General features: G+C 40.8%; 1 protein-coding gene across 2 annotated transcripts in view; it reads left to right on the top strand.

The window, feature by feature from the left end:
* Nucleotides 1-23,337, top strand: part of DHRSX (dehydrogenase/reductase X-linked) — a 199,697-nt gene extending 176,360 nt beyond the window's left edge. For both annotated transcript variants that reach the window (XM_069945360.1, XM_069945361.1), the window contains exon 7: nucleotides 22,721-23,337. In XM_069945360.1, coding sequence (XP_069801461.1) covers nucleotides 22,721-22,906 — 186 coding nt within the window. In that variant the 3' untranslated portion in view covers nucleotides 22,907-23,337. The remainder of the gene's footprint in view (nucleotides 1-22,720) is intronic.
* Nucleotides 23,338-23,982: the final 645 nt, after the last annotated feature.

Raw genomic sequence — 23,982 nt, forward strand, 5'->3', positions numbered from 1 at the left:
GATCACTTCTTGAAAGCAGACTTTATCCCAATCTAGACTTTACGTTCGCAAATCTTTTGGTGTAAAGACTTGTCGTCCAATCGTCCTTCAGTCTCCACCTTCTAGACCAATTATCTAACAATCTAATTAATGCTTTTTTTTTTAAAGCAATTTCTCGCCTCCTCTAAATGTCTATCGTTAAAATGAATCACTCAATCGTTCACTAAAGCGATCGTGCTAACGATTTATGCTGCGATTACACGAAACGATTATCGTGCAAATTCGCACGATAACGATCGAATTCGAACGATAATCGTACGTGTAAACGAGAAATCGTTCATTTTGATCTTACAACATGTTCCAAAATCGTCGTTCGCCGTTCGCAAAAAATTCGCAGATCGTTCCGTGTAAAGAGTCGTTCGCCAATTTAACCAATATCTGAGATAGACTTAAGCGATCGCAAAATGAATTTCCGTATGATATATCGTACCGTCTAAACGCTGACCGTTATGAAAAAAAAATCGCTACTCCGACATCGTTAATCGTACGATCGGGCCAATTATCGTTTCGTGTAAACGCAGCATTATCGCTACGTATAAAAGGACCTTTAGGGCTGTATTATGCGGCGTGATTGCCAATCGGCTAGATCGGTGCTTACTTACCTAGACTATTACACTGCTCAGTGTCCGCGCAGCTGTATATAGAAATTAAAAACGTTACAAGCAAGCTCTAAACACCCAGACCATGGACAAATGCTTTTGCATGTTGCCTGTCCGTTTCTTGAATACAGGTGGTCCTCGGGTTACAACGGTCTCGAGTTACATCGTTTGGTGGTTACAACGCTTTATTTGACGCCTTATTCCGACTTACATGGTATCGACGTAACTCGAATACATGCAGCGGCAGAAGAACACAGTACGATACTATACTGGTACAGTACTCAGTTATGCGGTTCTAGACTGAGGATATTGATAATTATGTAGGGTACTATGTTAGGATAGGCTAAGTGTTTACAGGAAAGTACTGTTGTTATGGTACAGTACTGTATGAACATATGATCCGACTTACATCAGTTCGACTTACCGACTTAAATTCGGTTTACAATGCTGCGTAAGAACGGATCACTGACGTAAGTCGAGGACTACCTGTAGGTTGTTTTTTGCTTTGTTGTACATTTTACTATATGTCTTCCTCCCTCTTGGCCTTTGATAAAGCTGTACTCTGGTAAGCCCACATTTTGGGCAGTGCTTGCCTTTGTTTCCCTTTCTTCTGTTTTAGTCCCTGTTGGAGAATTAGAAGCCTTATCCATAGACGTTTGTGCGGAAAGTCCTCAATAATAAAAAATATAAAATGTGAATCTTCTGATCTCTTTTTTTTTCTCTTGTGATTGTCACTGCTGTACATGGTAAATTACAGTGCAGCAAACTTACAATTATCATCTATGTAATAGGCCTCACAATCACATGTCAGGACACATCTCGGGTACTTTGATCGGGAGTTTGATGTCGCTGACCTTTTAAGATGACACTTGGGGTCATTTTACTGATACAGATAATATGTGCTCTTCTCTTTGTGTTTGAGAAGTTTTCCATTTCACTAGTTTATGCAATTACTTCCTGATCCCAGCAGTCGGATCCCCATGGCAGCTAGAACAATAGGGCCAGAGACCCTTTGTCTTTTGCACTGCACTGCAGTGCTTGTAACCAGGCTATGTGCAGAGAACTACTGCATTGTGCTATTCACGTGAATGCAAAACCAGCGTAATCTTTTCTGATTGGGACTAGAGATGATCGAACATCGGGATTTTGCAGGTTCGAGCGAACTCGAACATTCTCGAACCTGCAGCAGGAATTCCTGGCGGTACCCGGGCTGTCTTCTCCTTCCCCACGGAACGGGAAGGTATCGGGAATCTAATGCTACAGGTTCGAGAATGTTCGCTCAAACCTGCAAAATCCCGATGTTCGATCATCTCTAATTGGGACACCTTTGTTCTATGAGTCAGTGCTGATTTCTATTGTCGGACCCCCACAATCATTGACGGTATATCCATACAATGTGCAAAAAAGTCTTATAGATTGCTTAATAATTTAGTAAAAAAGGAATATGTATATTTACAGTAAGTGACCAGATTCCAGCTTTTAGTTCGAATAAGTAGACTAAGTAGCCGTATTACACCTATATAAGGTGCTGAGGCCCTTGTAACAGTATGTACGGCAAGACTTTATGTTCTTTATGCCTCTGACATTTATACAGTTTATATGGCGGTACATGAAGTGGCCGTGGCTATGTACTAATAGTTATCCTATTGTATTGCTGGTATAAACATTCCATTATGTATTTAAAGGGGTCCTCCGACATCAGGTAGAAAAAATAAAGATGCTGCAGAAGCCTATAGTATTGCTTACCTGTCTGCCCACTTCTGAAAACAACCAAAAGTCTATTTGTTTTAGGGGTCTTAGTTCTGTATTTAGTGGTTTTATTTCTTGGTTGAGCAGTTAGGGCTCTTTTCACGGCCCGATATTAGGAGCAAGCGAGTGTAGACCTGTCAGGTGAGCGCTCGCTTACTCTTTGTTCCCTGCTGGGAGCAATGGGAGGGATCTAAGGATCGGCCGGGCTTTCCATAGAGGATAGCAGCTGTCTGCTGCCACCACTCCTATTACACGGAGCGACGGCCAACTGACCGTCGCTGTCCTAATCATTTTCTATCAGCATGTTGAAAGACAACGATCAGCCGACATGCTCATGTGCATGTCGGCTGATCGTTGCCTTTTAACATCACCTATTACACCAAATGGTTATCAGCCATAATGGCCTATAACCAGCCAGATATGGCCAATAATTGCTTGGTGTAATAGGGGCTTTACTCAGTACAAGTCCCAGAATGCATTGTTTTCCCTAAGCTGTTCATTACAGTCCTTCCACCCTGCATACTCCACCCAGTACTCCTGCCAATTCCCCACCCAAAACTAGGTGTATTTGTATATGTATCTGTGTATATGATGAGGAGATAGGCTGGAGAGGCTGGTCACATGGGCATACAAAAATAAAAATGTTTCTGCATCATATAAAATCATGTTGGACATTTTAAATTCATACATGAACTGTTGTGCAATCATGGACTCCACCGAGCAGATGGAAATAAAAAATGGGGCACAGCACATGTGTCAGCAGAGAGCACTGTGCCAGACTAAAAAGAAAACATCACTTCCTGCGGGACATACAGCAGCTGATAAGTATGGGAATACTTGAGATTTAAAAAAAAAAAATAGAAGTAAATTACAAATCCATATAACTATATCTATATAACTATGTAACTTAGGGTAGCTAGGCACAATTACAAAAAAAATCACATTTGACAAAGTGCATTGCTTTTGGACTTTTGGGCTTCTCCTTGACTTGTCCTCATCCGAGACTCATTTTATTTTATTGAAGCTAAAGGCTAGACTTTACATAATACATAAATCCCAAGCTTTTATTCTTTTTTTGTATCCTTAGGCACATTTTGACTAAATGGAATATAATATACCTAATGCAATGTTGGACTTAATCAGAGCTATTTTTTTTTTTTTTTTTGCTTAGATGCTGAAATAAAAGTCAGTTGTAACAAAGAGAGGAAGTACATAGATTGTTCTGTATGTTTGGATGTAATTTTCTGCTGGCATAAAAGAGCTTATTACTGTTTATTCCACCTACACATACTAATGGATACATTTATTTTCATTATTAAGTATTCATAATTCTAAAAAGCAGATAATGACATTCGGAATGATGTTGTGTTATGACTGCATTGCTTCAAAGGCTTGTGCTGTAACGTGTACTCATCAACAAGAGCGCTGCCGCCTCAGCGCCAAATTCCTCTCTTTATCCGGAAGTTTGGGTCTCCATGAATATAAACATGCAATAAGACCATAATGCATGTAACCCTTATTGGATCAGAATGGGGGTCATTCACATTACAGGCAGGCAAACTTTAATTTTAATTGTCATACCATCTCTACCACTGCAAATAAAATCAGAATAATAATGGGGCAGCAGATCTTTAGGGGATCTTTGTAACGGTATACTTTTTTAATATAACTATTAACGTCCTATTATAACACACTTTAAATAGCTAAAAACTACTAGAGATGAGTGAACTGAACCTCACAAAAACAGATTTGTTCCAGACTTTGCAAAAAATTTGGTTCGTTACAGAGCCAAACTTTTTGCAAAGTTTGTAACGATGGTGGTCGCATCATTTCACAAAACAAAAAAAGGGTGTGCTCAGCTGTCTGTGCTCCCCTGGTGTCCCCTGCTGAAAATGGACAGCATCACGGCCAGTGGTTGGCTGAGCAGGCTGTCACTCTCATCTTAGAACTGCAGAGAAGTGGAGTACATCCCCTTATCTACATGCCCCTCCGATGCCTTTTTTCCCATGGCCGTTTCCCTGTTGTACACTTACTGTACCTCCTTGTCCCCCCCTCCCCCCACGTCTCATCTCTTTTCCATGCGCCATACTTGTGTATTTGGGTGCTGTCTATATTGGTCTAACATTCCTGTTTAGGTTCTATCCAATGTGCTCCATCTTCCATACTCCCCCATACATGCTGTACTAATTGTTTATCTGGATACTTACCTAAGTGCCTGATTTTCTTCTCTGGTATCAGTTAGCTAGGCTGTGTGATGTAGCTACCTTCTAGGTATAGGCATCCTGCTGCGCTGATAGACCATTTACTTGCACACCTTCAACTCTGATCAGAATACTAACACTCCGTCACAGAGTGATGTATAACCGACTTTAACCTAATTTTTAATATTAGGAATGTTTTCCCCTGTTACTCTTTATACCTACCTGGTCTACCATGTCCTCTATGATTCATATGGTACACATGCATACCGATCAATGTATTGTCTGTTAACATATGACGACTACATGTACTATGTCACTCTGGCCCCTCCCACATTAGGATTGGGTCCATCTGCAAGTATTTTTGTCACTTTGTTGTTTTATGTAGTTTTTAATGCAATAAACACAAGTTTATTATACTGGAATGTCTTGGAAACATCCTTTAACCCTTTGAGGACCAGGCCCAAAATGACCCAGTGGACCGTGCAAATTTTGATCATTGCGCTTTCATTTTTCCCTCCTCCCCTTCTAAGAGCTCTAGCACTTTCAGTTTTCTATCTACAGGACCATGTAATGTCTTGTTTGTTACAGGAATAGTTGTACTTTGTAATGGCGTCTTTCATTTTACCATAACATGTATGATGGAATTCCAAAATTATTATTTATGAAGATATAAATAGCTGAAATCGTAAAAAAGAATGCAATATGATAACGTTTGGGGGGTTCCTGTGTCTACGTAATGCACTATATGGTAACAGCGACATGATACCATTATTCTATAGGTCAGTCCGAACACAACCATATGCAGGTTACACAGATTCTCTAATGTTATATATGGTTTTTAATGAAATCCTTTTTTTTGGCAATTAAATATTAATAAAATGGGCCTATTGTGACCCTTATTACAGTTTTATTTTTTCCCCTATGGGGCTGTATGGGGTGTCATTTTTTCCGCCATGATCTCTAGTTTTTATTTAATACCATATTTGTGAAGATCGGACGTTTTGATCACTTTTTATAAAAAAAATTTTATATACAATGTAACATAAAATCGGTAATCCGCGCACTTTTTTCCCTCTTTTCGTCTACGCTGTTCACCGTTCGCAATGACACTTGTTATATTTTAATAGATCGGACAATTACGCACGCTACGGTATATTATATGTTTATTTATTTATTTTTATATGTTTTATTTATATAATGGGAAAGGGGGGTGATTTAAATTTTTAGTGGGGGAGGGGTTTTGGGGTAGTGCAATAGTGATTTTTAACTTTTTTTTTTTACACATTTTAAGTCCCTTTGGGGGACTTGTACACTGATTACTTTCATTTTACACACTGATCATTGCTATGCCATAGGCATGGCATTGATCAGTGTTATCGGCGCTCTGCTCATTGAGCCTGCCTGTGCAGGCTCAGTGACCAGAGCGCCGATCAGACCGCACGGAGGAAGGTGAGAGACCTCCGGCAGTCTGTTTTAACGATCGGGACCCCCGCAGTCAAACTGCAGAGGTCCCGATCGGTAAGTGACAGGTGACTCCCCCTGTCACTTACACTTAAACACCACGGCCGCTGCGCTGTGTCGGCTGCGATCAGCAGGGATACACCAGAGACCCACAGGAGGACACCGGGGAAGCGTGGACAGGGAAGTAGTGATGAATCAACTTCCTTAACCATACTAATGGTGCATTTACACGGAACGATTATTATTTGAATTTTCACAATAACGGTCGTATTTGAGCGATAATCAGCTTGTGTAAACACAGCGAATGATCAAGCGACGAGCGAGAAATCGTTCACTGTGATCCTTCAACATGTTCTTAAATCGCCGTTGGTCCTTTGCTAAAAATTTGCAGATTGCTTTGTGTAAACAGTCTTTCAAAGATTGACCCTATGTCTGAAATGTGCTTAAGCGATCTTAACCCCTAGACGACCCTGGGTGTATCCGTACATCCAGCGGTCGCCTAAGGGAGTTCAGAGCGAGGCCGCAGTCCTGGGATCGTGGCTATAAGCAGGCATGGTCCGATTGCCGTGCCTGCTAAGCCTTCCCTGGTGTCTAGTGGGTTGGATCGCCCCCCCCCCCTCCCCCGCCCAACTGGTTATGCAGTGTACTTTATGCAAAGATTCAGCCTGTAATTGCAAAGTACAATTAGTGGCGCCAAAAATAACGGCTCATGTGGGTTTGTAGGTGAAAAATTGCACGTGCTATGGCCTTTTAAGCACAAGGAGGAATAAAATGGAAGTGCAAAAATTCTAATTGGCCCTGTCCTCTAAGGGTTAAAAACGATCGCAATAACGATTTTCCTAACAATTTTTCTAACAATTTATTAGTCTAAATGATGATCGTTATATAAACCAAATCGTTGCTTCCAAATCGTTAAACGATCAATTGGGCGAATTATTGCTCAGTGTAAACGTAGCATAAAACAGCTAAATGCCTGCAATCCCTCAGCTGTTTTAGTGTGGTTTCTTTAAGATTTGGTTGGACTTTGCATCATAGCGAACCATCTGAACCGATCTTTTAAAAAGTTTGCTAATTTCTACTAAATCCCTACTTCAAAACACTGACATCATTTATAGGGAGTATTCTTTATTTCATTTTATTAATAAAATGAATGTTGGCGAAGTCTAAGGACCAATTATGTAAATGAGTATGACAATTCCTCTCTCTTACCTGATGAACAGGCGCAGCTGGGCTTTTCCTATGAATCCTGACTCACATAGATCTGATTAATTAAGTGCAGCTTTGTTAACATATTCTCTTTGATGGATACTTAGCATTTCTGTCACTTGCTTTGAAGCTTATTTCTGCCTAAAAATGTTTCAAGGTGACACAAAATCACAGAGCTCTGATCTCACTTTAGAAAGCGCACTTTAGACTCTACGCACTGACCTTCCCATCACCAAATAGATATGAGGCATTAGAAGTAACAGCAGAATCGCACCACCATGTTAGAACTCGAACGGACAGCATTGTAACCGTGTATAAATGACAAATGATAAATGACAAAAAACGGTTGTGTATTGTAGCTCATTCTGTATTATTTACTATAGAACTACCATTTAGCCTTTTATAATTATTTATTTTAGGATTAACGGTAGGAAGTAGCTACATCCAAAATATATACTATCATATTTGTAATATTTAACATCTCACAGAAACTCTTTATTTGAAAAGAAACAATATATCATGCACATTTACAAGCGCTTAGATATATGTTTAATGGAAACTCCCTCGGACTAGTTTCCTCTTCCATCCCCATTTGGTTTGATTCCTCCATATTTCCTGATTGGTCGGCAGGCAGTGTATTATTATTATTACTTTATAGAGATCTCTCAGTATCTGGGGCCCTATCTAGTATATACACTTTATTATAGCATGCACTATTTTGTAAGCCACTAAAGAAGTGTCAGAACTGATGTAGGAAAGCAGTCAACAGCAGGGTATAGCAGTGTGAGGATATGCTTACACTGCTCATATAGGCCTATGGAAGGAGGAGGGGTCATGGAGGCATGGCTGTTTTTGAGTTAAAAAATATATTTTTTATGTAAATGCACCTGCCATATTGTGGCCTGGAGAATAAAAATTGTTTCCCACTTGGTACGCTTCGAATGTTGGCCTAGAATATATGTAGAATATTGACATAGAATGTAGCGAATTGATATAGAGATGAGCGAACCTGGCCGAGGTTCAGGTTCGTACGAACCCAGACCATCGGCATTTGATCCCCACAGTCTTCTCATTTTGTGGGGAAGATGAAGACACCCCGATTCCCATCTGGAAAACAGGAATACAGCCTAGGAGTTGGTTTTTGGCCACGTTTTAAAGTCACAGATTCAATTAGGTTATGTATGTTTGCTCTTTTGTTATTTATTGATCTTTCCTTGCTGCTAATCTTGTGTTTCACACAATAAATTTCATTCTACTTGTATGTCCTTTATTTTGTGCTAGTCCCTCCTGTAGTTGCGATTTTGTATTTTTCAGATTTTTATTAGCGCAGTATAGCTGAATGGTTTGAGAGATGACAAAATGTCATGTTTGATTTTTTTTTCTTCTCTACTGTTTCACCGTTTTTTTTTTTTTTTTTTAAAGATTCCACGCTGGAGGTAGGATATTAGCTGAGTACATGCATTTAGGCAGTGTAATAATTTCATCGTACAGGAATGAGAATGCAGCTTTGTATTAGTAATCAAAGTGAAGGCAAGAGAGAAAACATTCTAGCACCTAGGTATGAACAGTATTTGAAATGCAAATCTGGTTCATTTAGCAGCAACATGAATTAAAATAAAACTTAACCTCAGGAAAATTTAAGTTTTTTTCTTTAATTTTGTTTTGCTGTAACAAAAAAGTTGAAGATAATAATGAAGTACTTATAGTGTAGTAAGATCAGTGAGAGACTCTCAAATGGTGCAGGCTTGGTGCTATAAGGCTAGGTTCACATTGCGTTTTCAGCATCCGTTTAACAGATCAGTTTTTTGCAAAAAACGGATTGCAAAAAACGGATGCATTTGTGTGCATCCGTTTTTGATCCGTTTTTCCATTGACTTCTATTCTAAAAAAAAAAAAGCGGATCAAAACAGATGCGTTTTTTTTACGCACAATAAAGTACTGTTGACACTACTTTTTTGACCATTAAAAAAAACGGATTGCAAAAACGCAGTGTGAACCCACCCTTATTGGTCAGGTTTCCCGTGAGGGTGCACTGGGGATAATTTGTCCATAACTGTATGGATATGCTTCTTCACTCATTTTTATCTTGTCTTTATCACAGAGAGGAGCTGCCATCCACTTGTTTTGGCTGATCTTGCCCAAATTTAAAGTCTATCTTTTAACACCATTTTGCAATTTGGGCTGGTTAAAGAAGTACTCTGTTTTGTTTTTTAATTGCCCCCATTTCCCCCACTTCCTGCAGGCTGGCACATATACTTACCAGTTATGACCGATTTCCCACAGTACAACTTCATTACAGTGCTAGATCACCATTGAAATTCCTCTGGTGCCCACATTACCTCTACACCAGCTGGCCCACAGCTAAGGGGGCTGGACTCAAACTCTTTAATGCATCTCTATAGGGCCGATTATAGTGCAAAAATCATGAAATCATGAGAATTTAAGTGATACTCTTCTGGTGTAAACGCAGCAACGTTCAAACAAATGAAATAACGTTGGTATGTCGTTGATCCCATCTTTTGAGCTGACCGCTGTAACGCCTGGAGTAGTGGATCCACTGGACCGTCACCAGCAATGGCACTAACCTCACCAGGGAGCGGAGTCTAAGGGGTAGGGACCAGGTAGCGGACAGGAATCAGGAACAAGGACTAGGGAGCAGGTAGCGGACAGGAATCAGGAACAAGGACTAGGGAGCAGGTAGCGGACAGGAATCAGGAACAACAGGGAGCTGGGCCAAACGCTATGGGAAGCATGTAGAGGCTCCAACACCTGTAGTGGGGCAGGGCTGGAATTTATAGGGAGTGATAGTGTGCAAGACCAATTAGGAGCGCACTGCCTCTTTAAATCTGAGACAGCCGGCGCGCGCGTGGCCTAGGAGGCGGGGACTCGCGTGCCGGCCGGCACAGCGACGGACAGGAGTGTGGAGAGGTGAGGCGCCCCCCGGGGCCGAAGTAACAGCAGCGCCGGGTCCCTGCCTACGGACACCGGCTGCTGCATGGGGAAGAGAGGAGTCGCGGCGGCAGCCCGGAGCACGGGACGCCGCTGCGGCCGTGACAACCGCAATCATTTTTAATTTTTCTGAAGTCTTTCATTGTTCACAGTATATAGATACGAACGCAGTTACGAATATTCACAGAATATGTACAAACGCAGAGCGATCGCATTAACAAATTTTCAGAGCGATCGCATTAACGACTTTATCTTCGTGTCTAAATGTCTATTGTTTTAAAGAAAAATCATCACTTGTCATTCGCTAAACAAGTGGTTAAGCAATTTATCTGTTGTGTAGAACGGCCCTAATAGAGTGCTTCTTTTCATAATACATCTCGATAAGGGTTGGCGCTCTAGTTTTGTGAAACAATTGCTACTGATCCTATGCTTTCTTCAACTCTAGAGTTGAACTGTACAATCCTGTCTCCTGTCTGCATATTATGAAATTATTGGGTACAATGTCTGGATGCAGGTTAATAGGGCATTCTAACTCTAATGGAGCCACATCATAGATTGGAGGGTGTTTCCTCCCACTGGGGGCGGGCCGGCCCGCCTCCAGTGCTTCAGGCTTGGCCAGTGTCCGGGAATCGACTAAAGCCGTGCATAGGAACCGGGCCGCGGTTCAAAAAAAGGACCATGGCACCGGCTCCCTGTCTATTGATGTTAACTCTTAAGGCAATATACCTACTGGTACATTCACTTTAAGCGCTAAAAGACAAAATAACACTAACACAAATTACAAGTCTCCTTGGTAATCCAGGGTGATGCATGAAATCAGAAGTTAATATGCAGATTTTGATTATCACTAATGCAAAGAGCCAAAAAAACTGTACCTGTGGGTAGAGGTCAACTCACCCCCAAAGTCTATACCTGTGTATGACATATAATTATACAGGTATCAGTTACAAAACCTTACATCCCTTCATATTGCCCAGCAGAACATTTAAACGAAAATAAAAATGGGACATGACTACAATCTTCATATAAAACAGATGCTTATAGAGCCATTATACCCAATATTAAAAAATAGCAAAGAATAAATATAATGAATTGATAAGATAGCAGAATAAGGCTATGTTCACACGGAGTGAGAGACCGGCCGTTCCGTGACCCCGGCTGGGTCACGGAACGGCCGGTCTCTGCCTGGATCATCGTAGCCGGTACTTAAAGCGACTCTGTACCCACAATCTGACCCCCGAAACCACTTGTACCTTCAGATAGCTGCTTTTAATCCAAGATCTGTCCTGGGGTCCGTTCGGCAGGTGATGCAGTTATTCTCCTAAAAACAACTTTTAATCCCACAGCGCTGTGTCTAACGGCTGGGGCTTACATTTGTATATGCATTAGGCTGGCACCACCTCTCTGTCCTTCCTCCCCACCCTCCTCATTATTAGGAATGATCTAGGAACATTTACTGCTGTTTGAGCTTTGCACAGGTGTATTAACGATCCAGCCCATGTTCATTATACACACAGGTGGGGAATAGAAAGCAATCTGTCTGGGTCATTCCCAAGCTATACAATGAACCTGTTTAATGGTACTGTCCCTTTAAGCACACACGCCTTACAGTGATCTGTTGACGTGACTTGATAAAAATAGCTGTAAATGAATTGGAACAGTGGACATCTTGTAGCATTTTGAGAACTTATCAGTAAGTTCTTCTCTTGGATTGGTGTCAGGATTGGCCATTCTGTGGACCCAGCAGAACAGAGAAGCATTTTGGCATTGGAGCACAGCAAGCTGCTTCATGGTTGTTGTGTGTTTTTCTGGAACAGCTAATACTCAGCAGCCTGGTGTTCTTTCTGTTGTGTGGTTCAGCTTATGCCTTCTTGTTCTCTGCACTTTTCCTTCACTTCCAAATCCTCCGAAAGATTTTCACTCCTGAAATGTGATGCACTAGGTAACGTTCCTATTAGTTCTGTTCATCCCCTTTCCTTTGAAGTTCTGGTGTTTTTGATGGCTATTATTTGTATGCCGCAGCATAGTTCTTGCTTATAGAAGCCCTGGAACACCAAAAGAAGCTTGATGGGCCCAAACTTAAGTCATAGAGATTTGTCTTTATAGTTTTTATAAATACAATTGTCATACTGTTCATCGCTTCATTAACCCCTTCAGGACCGCGCAGATTTTCATTTTTGCGCTTTATTTTTTTTCCTCCTTACGTTTAAAAGGCCATAGCACTTCCTTTTTTTCACCTACAGGCCCAGACGAACCCTTATTTTTTGCTTCACTAATTGTACTTCGCAATGACAGACTTAATTTTTCCATAAAATATGCTGTGAAACCGTAAATAAATATTTGCCCAGTGAAATTGTAAATAAAACATTTTTTTTTTTTTTATTTGGGGGGGTGGGGGTGGTTGTGTTTACGCTGTCATGTTATGTAAGTAAGTAAGTATGTAAGTTGTGTAACTTTTATTTTATTTGATGGCTTTAAAAAAATTAAAACCTTTTTAAAAAATGCTAAACGCTCCTTAAAATTGCTCTATTCCCATGCTTATAATGCTTTTATCCTTGGTCTATGGGGCTGGTTAAGGTGTCATTTTTTGCGCCATGACGTGTACTTTCTATTGGTACCTTGATTGCATATATGCAACTTTTTGATGTACAGTACCTCATGGTACATTCGCTTTAAGGTAACATGATTGTTGTTATATATATATATATATATATATATATATATATATATATATATATATATATATATTAGCTTGCTGGCTATGGACAAACACATTGGTGTTTTCTTACCTATAAGGTCCACTTTAGCATGACAAAACCAAGAATCGAGATTTAAAACCACTCTTTTAGGTGTGGTATTGCAAAATTTCATTTTGGTATCTTCTTCTTTGAAAAAGTTCTTGGTTCCACTGTGGTATACATATGATTTTCTCAACTGAAATAATTTCAAATCATGTTCATACATCAATCTATTGCTGTTAATGGTTGCTATGGTGTCCCGATAGAAGAATCCTTCTCATAATGTCCACCTTATGTGTTTAGTGCCAATGGTCACATGTGCAATGACCCAATCCCTATGCCTGGATCATTGTGTACACAGGTAACAGCACTCTCGCTAATTTGTACATCAACTATTAAAATCGGAACACTAGAAGTAGATAGGGGGTATCAAATATGTAATCTCAATATCTAGACACAGGAGGGTGTATCTGTCTTGTTTGTTCAGCAAACACAGATGCTCAATCAGATTGTGATCAACATCTTGAAAAGGATTACTTTTTATGCCATGAAGTGGTCTATTTGGTCTTCAACAAATAAAAATGAAAAGCTATATATGTGTACTCAGAAAACTCTGCAGACAGTTGTGGCTGGAATAAGTCAACATGGCAAGCTGGGCCAGATGGTTAAGACAGGAAAAAAGAAGGACTCCGACCAGAGACGATACCACTAGAGATGAGCGAACCTGGAGCATGCTCGAGTCCATCCGAACCCGAACTTTCGGCATTTGATTAGCGGTGGCTGCTGAAGCCCTAAGGCTATGTGGAAATTATGGATATAATCATTGGCTGTATCCATGTTTTCCAGACAACCTTAGAGCTTTATCCAAGTTCAGCAGCCCCAGCTAATCAAATACCGAACATTCGGGTTTGGATCGACCCGAACCCGGTTCGCTCATCTCCTGATACCACCTATAGTCAATAGACGTAACTGTACCGTAATCCCTTACATAGACTGCAGAGCCTGTGCTAAACTTCTAGCCATGCCACTGGTTCCAAGACTCTCCTAAAGTGTCACTGTCGTTATAACTTTTAAAATCTAAATCAACAGTTGATGTGATATAAAGCAAGGCACTTCCTGTTTTTTTGACATTTTTTTTCTCAAAAAACAGGAAACATTTAGAAAACAGGAAGTCCTGTGTATCCCAGGCCATCTGAGCGCTCACAGAGAGAAGGCAGTCATGTGACTGATGGACACATTGAGCTGTGACTCTGTACTGGCCGGAATTCCTGTGTTTAGTCTATTTTTTTCAACTAGCACAGAAAGTCTTCCTTCAGGAGACTGGACCTGTATTTCTGGTAAGTACAGCTTTGTTTTACAGCATGATAACAACAAAACAATAATGAATATACAGTATATTGCAAACTTTCTTTATATCACATATACTGATCACATATACTGTGGGTTTAGATTTTGAAAGTTATAACGACAGTGACACTTTATTTTACTCATGTGAGGACAGTGACCTTGTGGTTACCTAGTTTTAGAAGGAAACTTGGAGCCCATGAAGATATGAGTGTTAATATCCATAATATCGATGACAAAAAGCTGTGATTTATTTATAACAACAGTGAACAGTCCCTTTCATACATTTACCGGACGCGTATGTGTAGTGTTACTGAGAACGGGTAAGTAAAACCAGATTTATAGTCCTACACTGTGAAAAAGAAATAGCTGCTGTACGTTCAGAACTATTTCATCTGCTTCATTTTAAATTATTTAACGGAGAGCTTGCTACAGCAATTCTCCAGATGATGTAGAATTTAATGTAGTAGCAACCGCTATGGTTTCACGATGGTTTTGCTTTTGTGCTATTCAGAACAAATAGTACTAGTTTTGCGGTTTACAGTATGTGTTCTACACAAAGCAGGCGGAAATAGCACAGCATGTGGCACTAAGGATTCGGCCTTGCCAAGAGAAGATGGAAATGTATCCAGGTAGGGTTGCTCTTGCAGATTATTAGGAAGGAAACCGCTTTCACCCCACTTTTGTAAGGTTGCTATAATTCCAAGCAAGACTTTTTGAATTACCATAAACCATACACACAAGACCACCAATAACTCTAGGTATTCTCCTCTAAGGTTCCATTTACACCGAAAGATTATCTGACAGATTATGTGCCAAAGATTTGAAGCCAAAGCCAAAAACAGACTATAAACAGAGATTAGGTCATAAAGGAAAACCTGAGATTTCTCCTTTTTTCAAATCCATTCCTGGCTTTGGCTTCAAATCTTTGGCAGATAATCTTTCTGTGTAAATGGGCCCTTAGACAACAAGGATATTAGGTGTACACCTTAAAGTCTCCTAGAACATTTAGTAGATTATTACAAAGGCCTAAACTACCCTTTGGCCCCCTAGGCCCCACCTCCTTGACACTCTCATGGCTGCATGAAAGAGTTAAAAAAATAAAATAAAGCAACACTTGAAGGATTCGAAGTTATGGCAGCAGTATTTTTATTAGTGTACCTATTATTTCACTGGCGCAACAGAATACGTTGTCAAATTGTTCATACAATGGTTAGATTTCTAATACTGACTTCACTGATTAGTGAAATCGGCGCTCTGCTAATAGAGTCTAGTTGAGCCAGACTGTAGCAGTGAGACATCAGAAGCAATGGGTGGTAGGTATAGACCTATGGCTTGTTAAGTGACCCATCAGCACCTGTGGCACCTGTCAATCAGCCCATTCAATGCCCCAATTGCATTATAATGGGGCATTGCTGGTGTCAGTCATTAGTTCTGGAGGTCTGCTGCACATAGTAGCCTACCCCCACTGTCTATGGAAGCCCCTTAGCTCCATTCAACCCTCCACGTCAGCCAACATAAATAGCCTTATTGCTGACATGAGGTAGTAAAATACTATCAGTGATTCAGCCACTCACACCTGATTTTCATCCCATTGATTAAAAACACCCGACTAATTTCACCTTCAGATTATCTGCTTACCCAAAGGCTACACCTCTCCATTTCCCCACACCCTGCATGCATTGAAACCACATCGTCTTGCATTCTCTAATGATCCAAGCAGTTTTGCCCTAACTCCCGCCAATATAGTGTGGCCTTTAGAGAACGCAAGAGGGTGCAGTTTCAAATGTGTGCATTTACACGCACGTGGAAGCACGGCCTAAGGGTTCACATACTTTTGCCACTTTTACAAATGTAATCTTACACCATTTTCTCACTAAATAAATGACCAAGTGTAATATTTTTGACTCATTGGTCAAAAGAGTTGGTTCTCTTTACTTTTAGGTTTTAGGAGTCAACTTAGCGGTTACTTTTAGGATATAGTTTGGAGTCAAATTTATGCAGAAATGTAAAATATTATGGGTTCACAAACAAAGTTAATAGGGTTGAAAAAAGACACATGTCCATCAAGTTTAACCAAGGAGGGGATGGATACAGGGAAGGGGGAGGGGTGATAGGTTCTATACATATGCATCTATATTATTTTGGTCTAAGAACTTGTCTAGGCCGGTTTTGAAGCCCTCTACTGTTGTTGCTGTGACCAGATCCTGTGGTAGACTGTTCCACAGATTCACAGTTCTCATGGTAAAGAAGGCTTGTCGCCTCCGGAGATTGAACCTTTTTTTCTCCAGGCGGAGGCAGTGCCCCCTTGTCCTTTGAGGGGGTTTTACCTGGAACATCTTTTCCCCATATTTCTTGTAGGGGCCATTTATATATTTAAATAAATTAATCATATCTCCCCTTAAACGTCTCTTCTCCAGACTAAACAAATGTAATTCTTTTAATCTCTCCTCATAACTAAGATGCTCCATTCCCCTTTTTATGAATCGGGTTCCAAAACTGGACAGCATACTCCAGATGAGGCCGCACCAAAGCTTTATAGAGCGGTAATATTATATCCCTGTCCCGAGAGTCCATGCCTGTTTTAATGCATGACAATATCCTACTGGCCTTAGAAGCAGCTGACTGACATTGTGTGCTGTTCTGTAGTCTATTATCTACAAGTACACCCAGATCCTTCTCCATCAGCGACTCTCCCAGAGTAACTCCCCCCAGGACATATGATGCATGTGGGTTATTAGTACCCAGGTGCATAACTTTACATTTATCCACATTGAACCTCATTTGCCAAGTGGACGCCCAAACACTCAGTGTGTCTAAGTCATCCTGTAACATCTGCACATCCTCCATAGACTGTACTGTACTACAAAGCTTGGTGTCATCTGCAAAGATAGAAACATTGCTGTTAATTCCATTCTCATTATCATTAATAAACAAGTTAAACAGAAGGGGGCCCAGTACATACCCTTGGGGTACACCACTTATTACCGGGGACCATTCGGAGTAGGAATCATTGACCACCACTCTCTGGGTACAATTATTAAGCCAGTTTTCAATCCAGTTACACATTAAACTTTCCAAACTGATAGACTTTAACTTACCCATCAGACATCCATGAGGAACTGTGTCAAACGCTTTTGCGAAATCCAGGTACACGATATCCACAGCCCCTCCCCCATCCAGGCTTCTACTCACCTCTTCATAGAAACATATTAGGTTGGTTTAACAGCTTCTGCCCTTAGTAAAACCATGCTGGTTATCACTTATAATATTATTAGCCACTACATATTCCTGGATGTAGTCCCTTATAATCCCCTCAAAAAGTTTCCCCACAATGGACGTTAAGCTTACGGGTCTATAGTTACCTGGGGAAGTTCGAGAGCCCTTTTTGAAGATCGGCACTACATTTGCCTTACGCCAGTCCCTTGGCACAATACCAGTCAGGAAAGAATCACTGAATATTTCATACAAGGGTAGCAAAATTACAGAACTGAGTTCCCTAAGAACTCTGGGGTGTAATCCATCAGGCCCTGGAGCTTTTGTTACATTGAGTTTATTTAATTTATCTTGGACCATATCTATAGTAAACCAGTTCAGTACATTTCATGTGTTAGCAGCACTGGCCCCACCCACCTCAGCACTGGCCCCGCCCACCTCAGCTCCATTCTTTTCTTTTGTATATACAGAGCTGAAGAACCTATTAAGTAACTCAGCTTTCTCCTGATCCCCAGTTATTAACTCCCCTTCACCATTATTTAGGGGTCCTACATGCTCTGACCTTGGTTTTTTTGCATTAATATATTTGAAGAAATTTTGGGGGTTTCTTTTGCTATCTATAGCTACCTGTCTTTCATTGTGAATTCTTGCAGCTTTTATTACATTTTACAGGTTTTGTTGACCTCTTTGTAGTGTTTAAAGGCTACAGCTGACCCCTCTGATTTATATTTTTTGAATGCCCCTTTTTTCTCATTTATAGCCCTTCTAACCTAGGTTGTAAGCCATGTGGGATTGGATTTTAACTGTTTATATTTGTTACCCATAGGAATATATTTGGCAGTACAGTTATTTAATGTGGATTTGAAGATTTTCCATTTATTAGCGGTATCAGTATGTGACAGCAGCCGCTCCCAGTCTATGCCCTGAAGTTCTGCCCTTAACCCAGGAAAATCGGCCCTTTTAAAATTAAACGTTTTTGCCCTCCCAACATGTCTTACTTTTCTACACTTTAAGCTAAGAGTCACTATATTGTGGTCACTATTACCCAGGTGTTCATGGACAGTGACATCCCCAACCAGCTCAGCGTTGTTAGAAATAACCAGATCCAACAAGGCATCACTTCTAGTTGGCTCCTCCACAAACTGGCCCAGAAAATTATCCTGCAGGAGGTTAAGAAATTCCCTCCCCTTTGTGGTTTTAGCTGAACCATGACCCCAATCTATATCTGGGTAGTTGAAGTCCCCCATTACCACTACTGTCCCCTCCCGGGCAGCCCGCCCTATTTGTCTATTCAACTGGCCATCTACCTCCTCAGTAATGTTGGGGGGTCTATAGATTACACCAAGAATAATTTTTTCACTCTTTACCTCCCTCTGTAGTTCTACCCACAATGCTTCCACATCATAACAGTCATCGCCCACTATTGCATCTTTTACACTCACTTTAATATCATTTCTGACATACAGACATACTCCTCCTCCCCTTCTGCCCATCCATTCCCTTCTGAACAACGCAAATCTCTGAATATTAACAGCCCAGTCATGTGAGGAGTCCAGCCATGTCTCAATCACACCAACCACATCAATGGACTTCTAGCTCCCCCATCTTCCTGGCTAGACTTCTGGCATTAGTAACCATACACTTTATATTACCATCTAGTTTATACCCTTCACTATAAGAAATAGGATTTATTACAGTGCTGTGGCTACAATCATCCTCACTGCTCATCTGCAACAAATGGATCTCCCTATCCACTGCTCTTATCCTCCCCCCACAGGACCCTTCTCCTCCCTCCTCAATGTTCTGTCCCCTCTCTAACCTATCTGCCACTACATTACACACTACATTGTCCTCCCTCCACATCCCTAGTTTAGAAACCCCTCCACCCCTTCTAGGATTCTCTCTCCCAGCACAACGGACCCCCTTCTATTAAGGTGCAAATTATCTATGGGAAACCGTTTGTACCCCAATGAAAATTCAGTCCAGTGCTCTAAAAACCCAAACCCTTCTCCTCTACACCACGACTTGAGCCATGCATTTAACTCCCTAAGCTCCCTTTGTCTTTCCAGCGATGCGCATGGCACAGGCAGTATTCCAGAGAATACAACCTTGGATGTCCTTCCCTTCAACTTAGCACCTTGTTCTCTAAAATTATTTTTAATAGACCTCCACCTACCTTGTATCCTGTCGTTGGTTCCCACATGGACCACGACAGCTGGGTCATCCCCAGCCCCCCCACAAGTAATTTATCCACCCTTTCCACCACATGCCGAACCCTGGCACCAGGGAGACAGCAAACCATTCGGTTGAGGCGGTCTTGGCGACAAATTATTCTATCCGTCTTCCTGATTATAGAATCCCCAACAACCAGTAGCTGTCTAGGCCTACCTACAATACCATCCCTCCCACTACTAGTTGGACTGTTCCCCCGGCTGCCATTTCTGACACTGATGACCTCGCATCATCACCTAACTTGGCAATTTTGCTTGGGTATACAGTAGGAGAAGTGGCCTTCCTTTTCTTGGATCCTTTTCCGGTCCCTCTAACTACATTAACCCAGCTACTTACTTGGGCCTCCTGATCTATATCACCACCCTCCATCTCTAACCCACTAACTTCCTGCTCAGTGAGCAGAAGTCCCCTCTGAAGGTGGTCAATTTCCCTCAGTGTTGCAATATGCTTCTCCAGATCTCTAACTAGAGCTTCTAGATGGGCAACATGCTCACATCTGTCACAGCGTTGATCTCCCTGGAACTCCTGCTCCAGTTGTGCATACATGCGGACTGTGCAATGAGTGTAACCTCCCATCTCACTAGCCATTATCCTCAGTGCAAAAAAACTGTAAAAAAGATAGAGATTCAGCACTTACCAGAACTTTTAACTCTTTCTTTTAACTCCTCTTTAACTGCACTTAAGCACATACGAGTATGCTGAAGAGGGGCTATAGTTTTCCATAAAAATGTAACCACATTAGAGCAATAGACTCAACTTTGAAAGTGTACCTGTGACAGAACTACTGTTTATTATAGTTGTATCGTTTTTATATGTTAAAGGGGTACTCCTGGCAAGTGATGGGTTGTTTGAAAATAATAAATCACACTTACCTCCCTGGCTTCAGTGCCACTCCTGTCTTGCCGGTCTGTCCTGCTGTTCAGCTGCTTCCAGGTCCTGGGGCCATGACGTTGCAGGCCATCAAGCCAATCAGCAGCTGAAGCTGTGGCCCCGCCTCAGTTGCTTATTGGCTTGGCCTGCAATACCAGAATGTCAGGGCCCCAGGACCTGAAAGCAGCCAAACAGCAGGACAAAGCGTCAAGACAGCAGTGGTGCTGGAGCCATGGAGGTAAGTGTGCATGTCCATGACGTTGAACATGCTTTGCAGTAGAATTGCATGGTGGTCAAGGTAAATGTGATCTCAAGAACCAAAACTGAGGCTATTGAAAAATATTATGTATAAGTATTATTCATCTGGGTTATTAAGCTATCTTCTCGTCCACCAATGTTATTGTCCCTAACAAATAATGACAAAATGTTTATAGCAGCTGTAACCGTTTCATCTAGAATAACACTCTGTAAGACCTGTTTACCATTGGACTATTACATATTAATAGCAACATCAAAATAGCTAAACAGCACTTCAAATGTTTTCATTATCTTCTGATCTTCTGTTACCAAGATTTAGTCATGCAAAATGTAAAAGACGGTAAACAGAATCAGTGGGAAACCCCTATCAAGGGAGCTCTAAAAGCCAAAAATAAATGTTTCATGTGTTTCATGGCAGTGTGCACAGTCATTTGGTTTAGAACACGATCTACATGGTGTTCAGAGAAAGACATGCTGCAGGTTGTATTAGCAAATACGTGAGACTTTAGCAATGTGACTGTCAGACAGTTTGAAGCCAGTCAGTAGATGTGGACAGTTGCAGGCATTATGTATTATGTTTCTATTAAAAAACATAGTATTGTTTTTTCTTTTTTTTATTCTTTATTAAAGATCAGCAGGAACAAAACAACTGCTGGGAAAACAAACCTCTCGGTACAATAACAAGATGTGCAGGGGAAAATATGGCAGTAGACTAAAAACAAAAAAAATTGGTCCCACATTCGCAAAAGGCCCAATTACACAGATCTATAATCTGACCAATCAGGCCAATTTGGCAGATTATTGCTCCGTATAATAAAGACAACGATCAGCCGAAGAAACTATCATAGGCTGATTATTGTCTTTCAACATGCTGAAAAATCAGCAGCCAACGACTGCGCATTGCTATGTGTAATAGCGATGAGTGGCCGACAGCTGATGCTGGAGCTTCTGAGCCGGTCTCTGAAGTGACAGATTGCTCAGCCAATCAGTGGGCAAAACAGGACAGTGCCGTGGCCAGTGATTGGCTGAGCGGCCTGTCACTTCAGAGACCTGCTCAGAAGTTCCAGCAGCAACTGCGCAGAAAAGCTAGAATAACACTGGGAGCGTGGACAGGTATGAATAAAGTTTATAATGTTTAAACTTAAAGGCAAGGGCTGCACGGAGGGCGCTAGTGATGTCCCTGCAGCCCTTGCTGTACAATTATCAAGCCATGTAATAGGCTCAGTAAGCAAGCACCAATCTAGCAGATCATCGCTCGCTTATCCGGTATATCAGGCCATGTAATAGGCCCTAAGACTTTACAGAGTAAGATTTTTACCCTCCCACCTAGTTTTAAGAGTTTAAGATCCTTTTGGAAAGAGAGGAGAAGAAGGGGGGGGGGGGGAGTTTGGGGGGAAGGGAAGGGCAGGACAAGAAGGGGGAGGGAGAGAAGGAAAAGAAGTAGAAGTGATAAAGAAGAGTTAACATTTGCCCTATGTTTCCCATAATGCAACTGTAAGTCATTGCTTTGAATAGCTTTGCCTAACTCTGACAACAGCTGGTGTAGTAGGGTGTCAGGCATGTTACAGCAGTTTAACCCTTATATGCAGTGGTCAGTACAGAGTGTGGAAAAGAAGATTAAGGGTCTACTCACACGTACCATACCACAGCGAATTTCATACATCAGTATCTGTTTAACGGAAGGAAGAGGCTCTATGTGCTCCACTTAGTTACCTAAATTGCCAGAAAAAAATTGTGTTATGTGTCATATACAGAGTAAATATCCTAAAGTTCTTAAAGGGGAACTATTAGCAGATTATACGAATGTTTTACTTACTATTAACTAATGCCCTATTTCTCGTATTTCATGACTACACAGAGCGCAGAAGAAGGAGCCACTACTTTAATATATACATCTGTCTCACCGGACCTTGAAGGAATTGGAGGCTGCTATATTTATAACGGCGAAAGGATCAAATCTGCCGATTTGTCCTATAATACAGAACTTCAAAAGAAGCTGTGGACTGAAAGCTGCAAGATGGCCGCCCTTCCTGTTCCAGCATAATGCTTCATAAGGATCAGCTGTTTTCTTAACATTTCACATTCACTGATGCAAAAATTTCAAATGTGGCCTTTAGGATTTCATCTATTATGCCGTTCATATCTGACATTTGTCTCTTCAGAGCCAATGTATTTTTGTTTTTTAGTTATTAAAATGATTAAAAAAGCTTAAATTAAGAATGTTGTACTTATAATATTCAAACTATGCCTAAAATACAAGGTACAATTTCGGTCATCAACATGATTATCTACAGCTTTTGCCTGAAGGATTCCGTCCCTTTAATTCTGCGCCATGAATAATAAAGGATAACTGTGAATTGATCGGGCGAGTTGTGATCATGTGGTTTCTGAAACCTTCTCTATGAATCCAATATGATGTACAGCTTGTTTTGGGTATACCAATGTTTCATGCAAAGAATAAAATTATTCCTTTGACGCACATTGTGGCCTTAATAATTATGAGGAGTTCATTAGGTATTCACTTGGATGTAATAAGCAATTTCAGAAAGCTTAACATGTAATCATGGGAGATTTGAGAGTTTCTTATTAGTGAGATTCTTACTGAAATTATGAAAACTTTACAGAGAAATTACAGGAAAATTACAGTATTGGAAAGAAGTCAAAGTATCCACGGGACAATTTGTTAATATTTTACCACAAGAAATATATTATTACTGTCTTTTTATTCCATCTCCAGGAATCTGTTGGCCAAAAGAGACAGATAATATTAAATCAAAGAGTCTGGTTTATTTTTATCTCTGATATTACAATACCGTCTCTTTCCTTCTTTGGTACTCCAGAGAGGTTTTTTTTTCCTGTTTTCAAATGAACTGGTGACAGTTTGTACAGATTTATAAATTGCTTAAATTGTAAAAATATCAAACCTTCCAGTACTTATCAGTTGCTGTATGTCCTGTAGGAAGTGGTGTATAACACAGTGCTCTCTGTTGCCACCTCTGTCCATGTCAGGAACTGTGTAGAAATAATTTACAAATCTGTATAACTTTCCTGAGTACCCCTTTAACACTGATATGAAATGCAGTTGGGGTTTTTTTTGTGCTGGGAATGTACATATTTTTA

The sequence above is a fragment of the Dendropsophus ebraccatus genome, chromosome 11, assembly GCF_027789765.1.
Source record: "Dendropsophus ebraccatus isolate aDenEbr1 chromosome 11, aDenEbr1.pat, whole genome shotgun sequence".
NCBI classification, from domain to species: Eukaryota; Metazoa; Chordata; class Amphibia; order Anura; family Hylidae; genus Dendropsophus; species Dendropsophus ebraccatus.